A 13530-nucleotide genomic window follows, 5' to 3' on the forward strand; every position below is an offset into this window, starting at 1 on the left:
TGCCCCTCCCGCACGCCCCTCCCGCCGCCCCTCCCGGTGTCCCGCCGCCCCTCCCGCTGTCCCGCTGTCCCCGCTCACCCTTGACGGCCTCTCCCCGGTTGAGCTGGATCTCTCCCTCGCCCTGCGGCGCGTAGCTCTTCACCACGATGAACTTGCGGCCGGGCACGGCGCTGTAAAGCTTCCGCTTGGGCCCGCGCAGCGGAGCGGGAGCGGCGCGGGGCGCGGGCTCCGCACCGGGGCCGCCGGGGGGGGGCCCGGCGGGGCCACCGGGGCTGTAAACGAACACGTAGGTGACGGTGCTGACGGGCGGCGCCTCTCGGCTCGCCCCGCCGCGCCCCGCGGCTTGCGCCATGACCGGGGATGGAGATGTGGGGAAGGAGGGGGAGAAGCCCCCGCGGGGCTCAGCGCGGCCCCGGCGGTGCCGCGGAGGTCGGAGCGGCACCGGCTGCGGGGCGGGCGCCGCTCGCCACCGCCGGTTCCTCCATGGCGCAGCAGCGGCGCCGCCCGGGCCGCGCTCCGCTCCGCTCCCTCCGGCGCACCATGGCCCGGGGCAGGTGGGGCCCGAGCCCGCGGCTCCTCCCCCGGCGGGCGGGGACGGGGACGGTGCCGGACCGGCCGCCCCCGCTGGCGCCGCCGCCCCCGCTGGCGGCGCGGGCGCGACCCCGCTGGTGGTGCCGGGGGTGGGGTGGTGATGGGGATGATCCCGGTCCTCGTTCTCATCCTCGTTCTCATCCCGTCCTCATCCTCATCCTGATCCCCATCCTCATCCTCATCCCAATCCCAATCCTCATCCTCATCCCGGTGCGGGTCGATCCCCGTCCTCATCCTCATCCCAATCCCGGTGCCGGTCCTAGAGCTGATCCCCGTCCTCATCCTCATCCTCATCTTCATCCTGATCCCCGTCCCCGTCCCCATCCCGGTGCCGGTCCTGGAGCTGTTCCTCATCCCCGTCCTCATCCTCATCCCAGTGCCGGTGCCGGTGCCGGTGCCGGTCCCGGGGTTGATCCCCCTCTCCATCCTCATCCTCATCCCCATTCCCGGTACACATCCTCATCCCGATCCCGATCCCGGTCCCTGTCCCAATCCCAATCCCGATCCCGATCCCGGTCCCGGTCCCGGTCCCAATCCCAATCCCTGTCCCGATCCCGATCCCGGTCCCGGTCCCGGTCCCTGTCCCTGTCCCGGTCCCAGCGCGGCTGGGCCCGCCCGGAGCTGCCCCCTGGCGGCCGCTGCCGGCGCTGCCCCAGGGAGAGAGTGGGAATGGGAACGGGAATGGGAATGGGAATGGGAATGGGAATGGGAGTGGGAATGGGGATGGGAATGGGAATGGGGATGGGAATGGGGATGGGAATGGGAATGGGAGTGGGAATGGGGATGGGAATGGGAATGGGGATGGGAATGGGGATGGGAATGGGAATGGGAGAGGAAGCGGGAATGGGAATGGGATCAGGAATGGGAATGGGAACGGGAATGAGATCAGGATTGGGAACGGGGATGGGAATGGGTATGGGTGTGGGAATGGGAATGGGGATGGGGATGGGAATGGGAGCAGGAATGGGAAAGGGAGTGGGAATGGGAATGGGATCAGGATTGGGAACGGGGATGGGAATGGGTATGGGTGTGGGAATGGGAATGAGATCAGGATCAGGATCAGCTGTGGCATCAAGATCGGGATGAGAGTGAGATCCCAAGAGTGGGATGGAGTGTGGGATCAGGATCAGGTGTGGGATCAGGATCAGGTGTGGGATCAGGATCGGGATCAGGATCGGGATCAGGGTTGGGATCAGGTGTGGGATCAGGATCAGGATCAGGATCGGGATCGGGATCAGGATCAGGATCAGGATCGGGATCAGGTGTGGGATCGGGATCAGCCAATGGAGTGGCCCCGGGGCGGGGAGGACACGGGGAGGGGGGAGAAGGGGATGGGGGATGGGAGAAAGGAAGGAAAGAAGGAAAGAAGGAATCTCTCCCATTCCCAGTTCCCATTCCCGCCTCCCATCCCCGCCCCCCCCAACTCCATATTTTTCCCCTCAATTCCATATTTTCCCCTCAATTCCATATTTCCCGCCAACAATTCCATATTTTCCCCGATCTTTTCCATATATTTCCCCTCAATCCCACATTTTCCCCCCTCAATTCCATATTTTCGCCTCAATTCCACATTTTTCCCCCTCAATTCCATATTTTTCCCTCTCAATTACACATTTTTCCCCCCTCAATTCCGTATTTCCCCCCTCAATTCCATGTTTTCCCATGAATTCCATATTTTTCCCTCTCAATTCCTTACATTCACCTGAGACACCTGAGTGACACCTGAGTGACACCTGAGTGTCAGTCGCGATCCGATCCCAATCCTGATCTGTGATCCTGGAATCACCGGCCGTGATTTTCCTGATATCCATGGATCTACGAATCCATGAATTCCTGATATCCCTGATATCCCTGTTATCTATTAATCCCTGATATCCATGATAGCCATGAGTCCATTAATTCCTGATATCCATCAATCCACTAACCCATTAATCACTTTAATCCCTGAGTCCATGAATCCATAAATCCCTGATATCCACAATATCCATGACATCCCTAAATCCAAGGTATCCATAAATCCATTAACCCATTACATCCATGATATCCACAGTATCCGTGATATCCAAAATTTCCAAGATATTCATGAATCCATTAATCCCTGAATCCACGAATCCCTGATATCCCTGATATCCATGACTCCATTAATCCCTGATATCCATGAATCCATTAACCCATGAATCCACAAATCCCTGATATTCCTGATAGCCACAAATCCGAGATATCCATGGATCCATCAACCCATGATATCCATGGTAACCCTAAATCCATGAATCCACAATATCCATGATATCCCTAAATCCATGATATCCATTAACCCACGGTATCCATGATATTCACGAATCCGTGAATTCCTGATATCCACAATATCCATGATATCAAAGATATCCCTAAATCCTTGATATCCATTAATCCATGATATCCATGAATCCCTGAATCCCTTATATACATGAATCCACAATATCCATGATATCCAAGATATCCCTAAATCCATGCTATCCATGAATCCATGATATCCCTGATATCCATTAATCCATTAACCCCTGAATCCCTGAAATCCCTGATATCCATGAATTCATTAATTCCTGATATCCATTAATCCATTAATCCATTAATCTCTGAATCCATAATATCCCTGAATCCGGGGTATCCATTAATGCCTGATATCCATAACATCCATGAATCCATGAATCCCTGATATCCACGATATCCATGGTATTTGTGATATCCATGAATCCAAGATATCCATGAATCCATTAACCCATGACATCCATGATAACCCTAAATCCATGAATCCACAACATCCCAATATCCATGATATCCATTAACCCATGATATCCCTGATATCCATGAATTCCTGATCTCTCTGATATCCACGATATCCATGAATCCATTAATCCCTGATATCCATGAATCCATGATAACCCTAAATCCAAGAATCCACAATATCTCTGATATCCAAGATATCCGTGATATCCATTAACCCATGATATCCATGAATTCCTGATCTCTCTGATATCCACGATATCCATGAATCCATTAATCCCTGATATCCATGAATCCATGATAACCCTAAATCCAAGAATCCACAATATCCCTGATATCCCTGATATCCGTGATATCCATTAACCCATGATATCCATGATATCCATGAATCCATGATATCCATTAATCCATTAACCCATTAATCCCTGAGTCCATGAATCCCTGATATCCCTGATATCCATTAATTCATTAATTCCTGATATCCATTAATCCATTAACCCATTAATCCCTGAGTCCATGAATCCACGAATCCATGACTCCCTGATATCCACGATATCCATGATATCCCTAAATCCATGAATCCACAATATCCCTGATATCCATGATATCCATGAATCCCTGATATCCCTGATATCCATTAATCCATTACTCCATTAATCCCTGATATCCATGAATCCATTAACCCATGAATCCCTGATATTCCTGATATCCATGAATCCCTGATATCCATTAATCCCTGATATCCCTGATATCCATGAATCCATGAATCCATTAACCCATGAATCCATGAATCCCTGATATTCCTGATATCCATGAATCCCTGATATCCATTAATCCCTGATATCCATGAATCCATGAATTCCTGATATCCATGAATCCATTAACCCATGACTCCTTTAATCCCTGATACCCCTGATATCCATGAATCCATGGTATCCATTAATCCATGAATCCATGAATCCATGAATCCATTAATCCATTAATCCCTGATATCCACGAATCCACGAATTCCTGATATCCATTAATCCATGAATCCATGAATCCATGGTATCCATGAATCCACGATCCGAGCCCAGGACTGAGGGAATAAACCCAAGGAAAAACTCAGGGCATGGCGGGATCTGAGCACAGGGAAGTGAAAATTCCCAGGGAAAAGCTGGATCTGAGCTCAGGACAGGGAAAACCCAGGGGAAATCCAGGGAAAAGCTGGTTCCAACCTTGGAACAGCAGGAAAAACCCATGGAAAACCAAAGGATCCACCAGGAGCGCGTTCCGCGTCGGAAACGCAAACGTTCCGCTCTTCCCACAGCTCCCAATCCATGGGATCACATTCCCAGCTCCCTCTAATTCCATGGGATGCCATTCCCTGCTCCCTCTAATTCCATGGAAAACCATTCGTAGCTCAAATTCCATGGAAAACCATTCCCAGCTCCAATTCTATGGGATCCCATTCCCTGCTCCCTCTAATTCCATGGGAATCTCATTCCCAGCTCCATCTTCTTCCATTGAATCCCATTCCCAGCTCCCTCTAATTCCTTCCACATCCCAATCCACGGAATCTCATTCCCGGCTCCATCTAATTCCATGGAAAGCCATTCCCAGCTCCATCCCAATCCCTGGAATCCCAATCCCACCCCATCCCAACCCACGGGATCCTGCCCTGCCTTGAGATCCCATTCCCGTTCCCATTCCCATTCTCATTCCTGCTCCTATTCCCATTCCTGTTCCTATTCCCACTCCCATTCCTGCTTCCATTCCCATTCCAATCCCCATTCCCGCTCCAATTCCCATTCTCATTCCTGCTCCTATTCCCATTCCCACTCCCTTTCCCACCCCCACCCCCACCCCCATTCCCATTCCCATTCCCACTCCCTTTCCCACCCCCACCCCCACCCCCATCCCCATCCCCATTCCCATTCCCATTCCCATTCCCATTCCCATTCCCATTCCCATCCCCATCCCCATCCCCATTCCCATTCCCATTCCCATTCCCATTCCCACCCCCATTCCCATTCCCATCCCCTCTCCCTACCTGACTTTCCCTCTCCCTCCTCTCCTCATCGCCGTCTCTCCCTCTCTCTCCTCCCGGACCCTCTGCAGCGACGGCGAGCGGCTCTGAGCCCCCCGGGACACGCTCCCGGATCCGATCCCGTCTCCGGCCGGAATTCCCGCGGCCGCTTCCCGCATCTGGAGCAGGAGCTGGGGCGGGAGGCTCCGGAGCGACGGCACCGGGGAATGCGCCGGACGAGGCTCAGCCTTCAGGTTGTTGTCGCTGGCCGAGCGCTGAAGGAGGCGCGGGGAAGCCAGACCGCCCGGCAGGAGCAGCCGGCGGCGCTTGGTGTAGCTGGGAGTTTCTCGGAAAGGCACTGGGAAAGGGAAAAAAAAACGGGAATGGCGGGGTTAGGTGGGAATTGAAAGGGTGAGAAGTTGGGAATACGGGGTTAGGTGGGAATTGAAGGCCCAAAAATTCGGGAATGTCAGGGTTACGTGTTGAGGGTTGTGGGAAAAGGTGGAAGAGGGTGGGGGAGAAGATTGGGAATGGGTTGGGAAGAAGGGTTGGAGTTTCTTGGAAAGGCACTGGGAAGGGAAAAAAACCAGGAATGGCGAGGCTAGGTGGGAATGGAAGGGGTGGAAAGTTGGGAATACGGGATTAGGTGGGAATTGAAGGGGTGGAAAATCGGGAATATGGGATTGGGTGTTGAGGGTTGTGGGAAAAGGTGGAAGAGGGTGGGGGAGAAGGTTGGAGAATCTTGGAAAGGCACTGGGAGGGAAAAAAAAACTGGGAATGTCGAGGTTAGGTGGGAGTCGAAGGCCCAAAAAATTGGGAATGTGGAGTTAGGTGGGAATCAAAGGGTAAAAAAAATGGGAATGTGGGGTTGGGTGTTGAGGGTTGTGGGAAAAGGTGGAAGAGGGTGGAGGAAAAGGTTGGGAATGGGAATGGCTTGGGAAAGTTGGGCGAGTGGAAAAAAACCCGGGAATATTTGGGATAGGTGGGAATTGAAGGCCCCAAAAAATTGGGAATGTTTGGGTTAGGTGGGAATTGAAGGGTTGAAAAATTGGGAATCCGTGAGAATTCCCGACAATCCATGGCCGGCTGCCTCCGGGATGGACAATTCCATAAATCTCCTATTCCGAGTGCTCATTCCAGAGCTCCAGGAATATCCAAGAGAAAAGGTGGGAAAATCCAAGGCGTGGAAGAAATCAACAACTCCCTGCCCTGAATTCCCTCCCAATCCTCGGGAATTCCGGGAAAATCCACCTGGAATTCCAATTCCGGCTCCACGGAGGGACCGGGAGTGGAATCCCCATCCCGGAGGGAATTCCAAAGGAATTTTGGGATGAGGATAAATGGTGGCTTTGGAAGTGTTGGGAATTCTTGGATTCAACATCTCAAAGGATTTTTCCAGCCTAAAGAATTCCGTGATCCGGATATTCCGGAAAAGGAAGAAGTTCGGTCCTGGGGTCCCTCCACTCCCAAATTCCAGGAAAATTTTCCAGGGATTTTTTATTTCATGAGCTCCTTCCCATCCCTAAAATTTGGCTCCAGTGGGAAATCCGGGATCGGCCACATCCGGCCCATTCCAAAACATCGGGAAAAACACGGATGGGAACGAGAGGACAGGGAATTCCAAACCCTGTGGATTCCAGATATTCCCAGAGCTGCCATTCCAAGCCCACCGCTCCAAGGGCACATTCCGGTGAATCCCAAGGATTCTCCGAGACCACCGGGAAAAGGAAAATCCCCAGGATCGGGAAGGAGCCGAATGCTCGGAATATTTTCCAGAGGTTCAAAGTCCGAGGATTTCAGGCTCCTGGAAGCGTTCCCGTTGCCGTGGCAACGCCGGGTGTTCCTTCTCCCGGGAGTTCCAACCTCGGAGCCGGGAATTTCTCCCGGATTTATCAGCACCTCCGGCGCTGGACGCCCACATCCCGGCATTCCCGAGGGGAAAACCGGAGAAAATGATGGAATTCCAGAGCCAGAGGGGTTGGAAGGTTCCACCAGGGCCATCCCGATGGAAAATTGGGTCAAAATGATGGAATTTTGGAGCCAGAGGGGTTGGAAATTTCCATCAGGGCCATCCCGATGGGAAATGGGGTCAAAATTATGGAATTTTGGAGCCAGAAGAATTGGGAAGTTCCACCTGGGCCATCCCAAGGGAAAGTTGGGTCAAAATTATGGAATTCCAGAGTCAGAGGGGTTGGAGAATCCCACCAAGCCCATTCCAGTGGGAAAGAGTCAAAATGATGGAATTCTGAAGACTTTAGGGGTTGGAAATTTCCCCCAGGGCCATCCTGATGGGAAACTGAGTCAAAATTATGGAATTCCGGAGCCGGAGGGGTTGGAAAGTTCCACCAGGGTCATCCCGATGGGAAATTGGGTCAAAAATTATGGAATTCCGGAGACTTTAGGGGTTGGAAATTTCCATCAGGGCCATCCTGATGGGAAATTGAGTCAAAATTATGGAATTTTGGAGCCAGAGGGGTTGGAGAATCCCACCAAGGCCACCCCGATGGAAAAATGGATCAAAATGATGGAATTCCAGGGACTTTAGGGGTTGGAAGGACCCACCAGGGCCATCCCAATGGAAAAATGGACAAAATGATGGAATTTTGGAGCCAGAGGGGTTGGAAATTTCCATCAGGGTCATCCTGATGGGAAACTGAGTCAAAATCATGGAATTCTGGAGCCAGAGGGGTTGGAGAATCCCACCAAGTCCATTCCAGTGGTAAAGTTGGGTCAAAATTATGGAATCCCAGAGCCAGAGGGGTTGGAAAGTTCCACCAAGGCCACCCCAATGGGAAATTGGATCAAAATCATGGAATTCTGGAGATTTCAGGGGTTGGAAAGGAGGGACGTCCCACCAAGGCCATCCCAAGAGAAAAATGGACAAAATCATGGAATTCTGGAGACATTAGGGGTTGGAAATTTCTATCAGGGCCATCCTGATGGAAAACTGAGTCAAAATTATGGAATTCCGGAGCCAGAGGGGTTGAAGATTTCCACCAGGGTCATCCTGATGGGAAACTGGGTCAAAATCATGGAATTCTGGAGACTTTAGGGGTTGGAAAGCCCAACCATGGACATCCTGATGGGAAACTGAGTCAAAATCATGGAATTCTGGAGCCAGAGGGGTTGGAGAATCCCACCAAGTCCATTCCAGTGGGAAAGTTGGGTCAAAATTATGGAATTCTGGAGCCAGAGGGGTTGGAAAGTCCCACCAAGGCCACCCCGATGGAAAAATGGATCAAAATTATGGAATTCCGGGGACTTTAGGGGTTGGAGAATCCCACCAAGGCCATCCCAATGGAAAACTGTGTCAAAATCATGGAATTCCAGAGCCAGAGGGGTTGGAAAATCCCTCCCAGCCCATCAATCCCAACCATTCCCGCTCCGTATTCCCAAGGAGGGAACTCTAGGCAGAATCCCGGGAATCCCGGCACAGGGATGTCCCTCCCTGGCCAGATGTGGCCCCAGGCATGGGAAACATCTCCAGATGTTTCATTCCAGACTCCACGGAAAAATCCCTGGGGAAAAAAAAAAATCCGGGAAACCAAAATCCTGCCTGAAGGAATTCCCAAGAGGGAACGACCGGAAGCTGCCCCGGATTGGAATTTTGGGATGATTTTTCCAGGGAAAAGAGGGGGTCAGGCCTCGGAATGAGTTGTTCAAGAGTCGCCATTCCTGGAGGTATCCAAGGAATTCCTGGAATTCCGCTCAGGGCTGGGATCGGGCCCAGCTTGGAATTCTTTTCCGACCTGGGTGATCCTGGAATTCTGGGATTCCAGAGCGGCCGGGTGAGGATGGTGATGAAGATGATGAAGATGAAGAAGCTCCAAGAGCCAGAATCAGGACATTCCCAGACCGCTCCCAGATTCCCAATCCTATGGAATTTTTCCTCATCCCATCCCCTCAAATCCACAATTCCCAGCGGGAAAATGCCGGAAAGGGAGAGATGATGATGATGATGATGATGATGATGATGATGATGATGATGAAGATGATGAAGGACCACCAAGTCCAAATTCCAGGATCCCAGATCCTGATTTCCAGTTCTACAGAGATTGAATGGGAAAAAATTCCCAAATTTCCAATCCTATGGAATTTTTCCTCATCCCACCCTCCGGAATCCACAATTCCCAGCAGGAAAATCCTGGAAAGGGAGAGCTGGTGATGATGATGAAGATGATGATGAAGAACCACCAAGTCCAAATTCCAGGATCCCAGATCCTGATTTCCAGTTCTACGGAGATTGAATGGGAAAAAATTCCCAAATTTCCAATCCTATGGAATTTTTCCTCATCCCACCCTCCGGAATCCACAATTCCCAGCAGGAAAATCCTGGAAAGGGAGAGCTGGTGATGATGATGATGATGAAGATGATGATGAAGAACCACCAAGTCCAAATTCCAGGACCCCAGATCCTGATTTCTAATTCTATGGAAACTGAATGGGAAAAAATTCCCAAATTTCCAATCCTATGGAATTTTTCCTCATCCCACCTTCCGGAATCCACAATTCCCAGTGGAAAAATCCCGGAAAGGGAGAGCTGATGATGATGATGAAGATGATGAAGAACCACCAAGTCCAAATTCTCGGATCCAGCACCAGGATATTCCCAGATTTCCAATCCTATGGAATTTTTCCTCATCCCACCCTCCGGAATCCACAATTCCCAGCGGGAAAATCCCGGGAAGGAGCCGACGAAGGAGCAGAACCGGGAGCAATTCCCACCACGAGCTCCGGATATTCCTTCCCACGCCTTTCCCAGACTTTTTTCCCGGGGCTGTTTTCCAAAGGAAAACACGGATCCCTGCTTCCATGAGAAATATCCATGGAAAAGCGCTCGGAGCGCTCGGCTCTGGGCCGTGATCCCGGCTGAATCCCGGGAAATTCCAAAGGGAGGCGGGGAAGGAGCCGGGAATGGCCCAGAAGGGAAAAGGGAAAAAGCGTTTTCCAAACTGGAGAATTCCCAGATCAGAGAATTCCCATGGAATCTCCCAAACTGGAGAATTCCCACATTTTCCAGACTGGAGAATTCCCAGAATGGAGAATTCCCACACTTTCCAAACTGGAGAATTCCCTTGGAATGGCCCAGACTGGAAAATTCCCAGACCGGAGAATTCCCAGACTGGAGAATTCCCACATTTCCCAGACTGGAGAATTCCCACATTTCCCAGACTGGAGAATTCCCATGGAATCTCCCAGAATGGAAAATTCCCAGGGCATTTCCCAGACTGGAGAATTCCCATGGAGTGTCCCTGAACTGGAGAATTCCCACATTTTCCAAACTCCAGAATTCCCAGGGCATCTCCAAGACTGGAAAATTCCCAGGGAATCTCCCAAACTGAAGAATTCCCACAGCACGTCCCCAGACTGGAGAATTCCAAGACTGGAGAATTCCCACATTTCCCAAACTGGACAATTCCCGTGGAATCTCCCAGACTGGAGAATTCCCACATTTCCCAGACTGGAGAATTCCCAGACTGGAAAATTCCCACATTTCCCAGATCAGAGAATTCCCAGGACATTTTCCAAACTGGAGAATTCCCACATTTCCCAGACTGGAGAATTCCCACATTTCCCAGACTGAACAGGAAGTTCCGGCTCTGCCCAAGGCTCCGGATCCCGAAAAAAACCTGGATGAGCCTGGAATTCCCCTGGAATTCTCCCGCCCTTCCTCCCCCTGCTCTGGCATCACCAAATCCCACCCCGAGCCTGCAATTCCCGCCAGGAATTCCACGGGAAGAGCTCCATTCCAACCCCAATCCCAACAAATTCCCTCTTTCGACATTCCTTATTCCCAGAAAACCCCGGGATAAGGACACTCGGCTCCTCCCTGAATTCCAAACCCGATTTCCAAACCCCGGGAAGCTCCCAGCGGGACCAGCTGGACCCGCTGGGATTGGAATTAGTTTGGAATTCTTCCCTGACCTATTTCATCCGGAGCTGATTCCCGACAGCTTTTCCTGCTTTTTTTTTGGGATTTTTCCAAGGAAAATCGCGGAGCCGCTCGGCGCCAGGTGCAGATTCCAACCGAGGGGAATTTAGGTCGGGGTTTTGGAGGTCGTTTATTCCCAAACTTTTTTTTGTCTTGGATTAATTCCGTGACCTTGCAGGCAAAGGAATTCTCAGGCTCTTCCCAAAAAAAAATCCTTTCCCGGTTTTTTCTATCCCCGCCCCAAATTCCCGGTTTTGGATATCGGGAATAAGGAGCTGGGAAAGGAAAAAATTGGGATAAAGGATTTTTGGGATTGAGCCAAGCTCAATTCCTGCTGCGAATTCCCTAAGAAGCGATCCCTGTTTTCCTTCATTTCATGGAATTCCGGGAATTCCGATGCCTTAAATCCCATCCAATCCCTCCCAGGCTGCCCCAACCTTGGGGATGGAATTCCAGGAATCTGGGAATTTTCTGGGAATTCTGTGCCAGGCAGGAATTTTTTTTTCCCGGAATTCTTTTTTCCAGCTGCTGATCCCGTGACTCCATGCCGGAAATTCCCATCACTCCCTCCACTGGCACCTCCGGATCCGGGAATTCCTCAGGATAATCCAAGGAAACTCCACAAGTGGGGATTTGATTCCTGATCCAAACCCATTTTTCCCTGGAATTTCTCCCAAGGGAAAGGAGATCTGAAGCACCAAAATTCCCAAAATATTCCTTAAAAAAACCCCAAATCCAACCAGAACAACCCCGGCTTTGCTCCTATTCCCAGAGGATTTTCCCTCCTCGCCCCAAATCCCAGGATTTTGGGAATGAAATCCCTCAGGAATGCGGAAAAATTGCGATTTTACAGAAAAGCCATTCCAGGATAATTCCAGAGTTTGGGAATGTCGGCCAGGCCGGGAAAACCGGAATCCCACGGGAATCTCTCGGACATTTCCAAGACCCAAAGCGGCTGCAGCTTCCATGGATGCAACACCGGGAAAATCCATGGATACAACACCAGGAAAAATCCAGGAAAACCCCTCCCAGTCCATCCCTGGGATCCACAGGGAAAAAAAAAACCGGGAAAACCGGGAAAAATCCAACTCACCGACATCGGATTCTTTATGGGTTTTGATGATTTCTGCCAGCTCGAAATTCCCTGCAATGATGGCCACCTGGAAAAGAGCCGGAAAACCGGGATGAGCCACTCCGGAGCTTCCATATGGATGGGAGCAGCTGCTTTCCATGGAAAGCCAAGGATTCTTCAGCTTCGGATCATCCGGGAATTCCGGGACAGAGTTTGGGGAGGGTTTGGGTGGCCCCGGCTTGGGGATGGTTCCTGTTCCCTGGAATTCCCAGATTCCGGCCGGGAGTTGATCCCTAAAGCCCGGAATGTTTCCGTGGTGTTGGGTTTGGGGAAAAATCCTGGGATTTTTAAGAGGTTTGGGATCGGCTGCTCCAGCTGGATTTGGTGTTGGTTTGGGGGCTGCGGATGAAGGGTTTGGGAATTTTTCCAGGGATTGGGAATGTCCTGGGAAGCCTCTTCCTGATGGGAGGGGATTTTCCAGCTCCCAAATTCCAAAATTCCCAAGTGTCCAAATCCTCAAATCCCCAATTCCCCGAATCCCAAAGTGCCCGAATCCCAAAATTCCTCATTCTCCAAGTCCCTAAATTCTCAAATCCCCGAATCCTCAAATCCCTGAATCCTGAAGTCTCCAAATTCCCAAATTCTCAAATTCCCAAATCCTCAAAATGCCAAATCCCAAAGTCCCCAAGTCCCTAAATTCCCAAGTCCTCACATCCTCAAATCCCAAAATTCCTAAAATCCCCAAATTCCTAATTCCTCAAATCCTGAAGTCCTCAATCCCCCAAATCCCCAAATTCCCAAATCCCGAAGTCCCCAAATCCTTAAATTCCCAATTCCCCAGATCCCAAAATTCCCAAAATCCTCAAATCCCCAAACCCTGAAGTCCTCAAATTCCCAAATTCCCAAATCCCTAAATCCTTAAATTCCCAGTTCCCCAGATCCCCAAATTCCCCAAATCCCTAAATCCCTAAATCCTCAAATTCCCAAATCCTCTCAGGATTCTGTTCCTTTTCCAAGGATTCTCTCCCTTTTTCCAAGGATTCTGCCCCTTTTCCAAGGATTCTTCCCCTTTTCCAAGGATTCTACCCCTTTTCCCAAGGATTTTGTCCCTTTTCCAAGGATTCTGCCCCTTTCTCCAAGGATTTTGCCCCTTTTCCCAAGGAT

General features: G+C 50.9%; 1 protein-coding gene across 5 annotated transcripts in view; it reads right to left on the reverse strand.

Moving 5' to 3' along the window:
- The window catches only part of SHANK3 (SH3 and multiple ankyrin repeat domains 3), a 163146-nt gene that overhangs the window by 102967 nt on the left and 46649 nt on the right, over positions 1 to 13530 (reverse strand). For all 5 annotated transcript variants that reach the window (XM_086886258.1, XM_086886255.1, XM_086886256.1 and 2 more), the window contains 3 exons: positions 12388 to 12454; positions 5387 to 5720; positions 79 to 272 (listed from right to left, as the gene is read on the reverse strand). In XM_086886258.1, the coding sequence (XP_086742384.1) occupies positions 79 to 272; positions 5387 to 5720; positions 12388 to 12454 (595 nt within the window). The remainder of the gene's footprint in view (positions 1 to 78; positions 273 to 5386; positions 5721 to 12387; positions 12455 to 13530) is intronic.

Source organism: Cyanistes caeruleus, chromosome 4, assembly GCF_971803275.1.
Source record: "Cyanistes caeruleus chromosome 4, bCyaCae1.hap1.1, whole genome shotgun sequence".
Lineage (NCBI taxonomy): Eukaryota > Metazoa > Chordata > Aves > Passeriformes > Paridae > Cyanistes > Cyanistes caeruleus.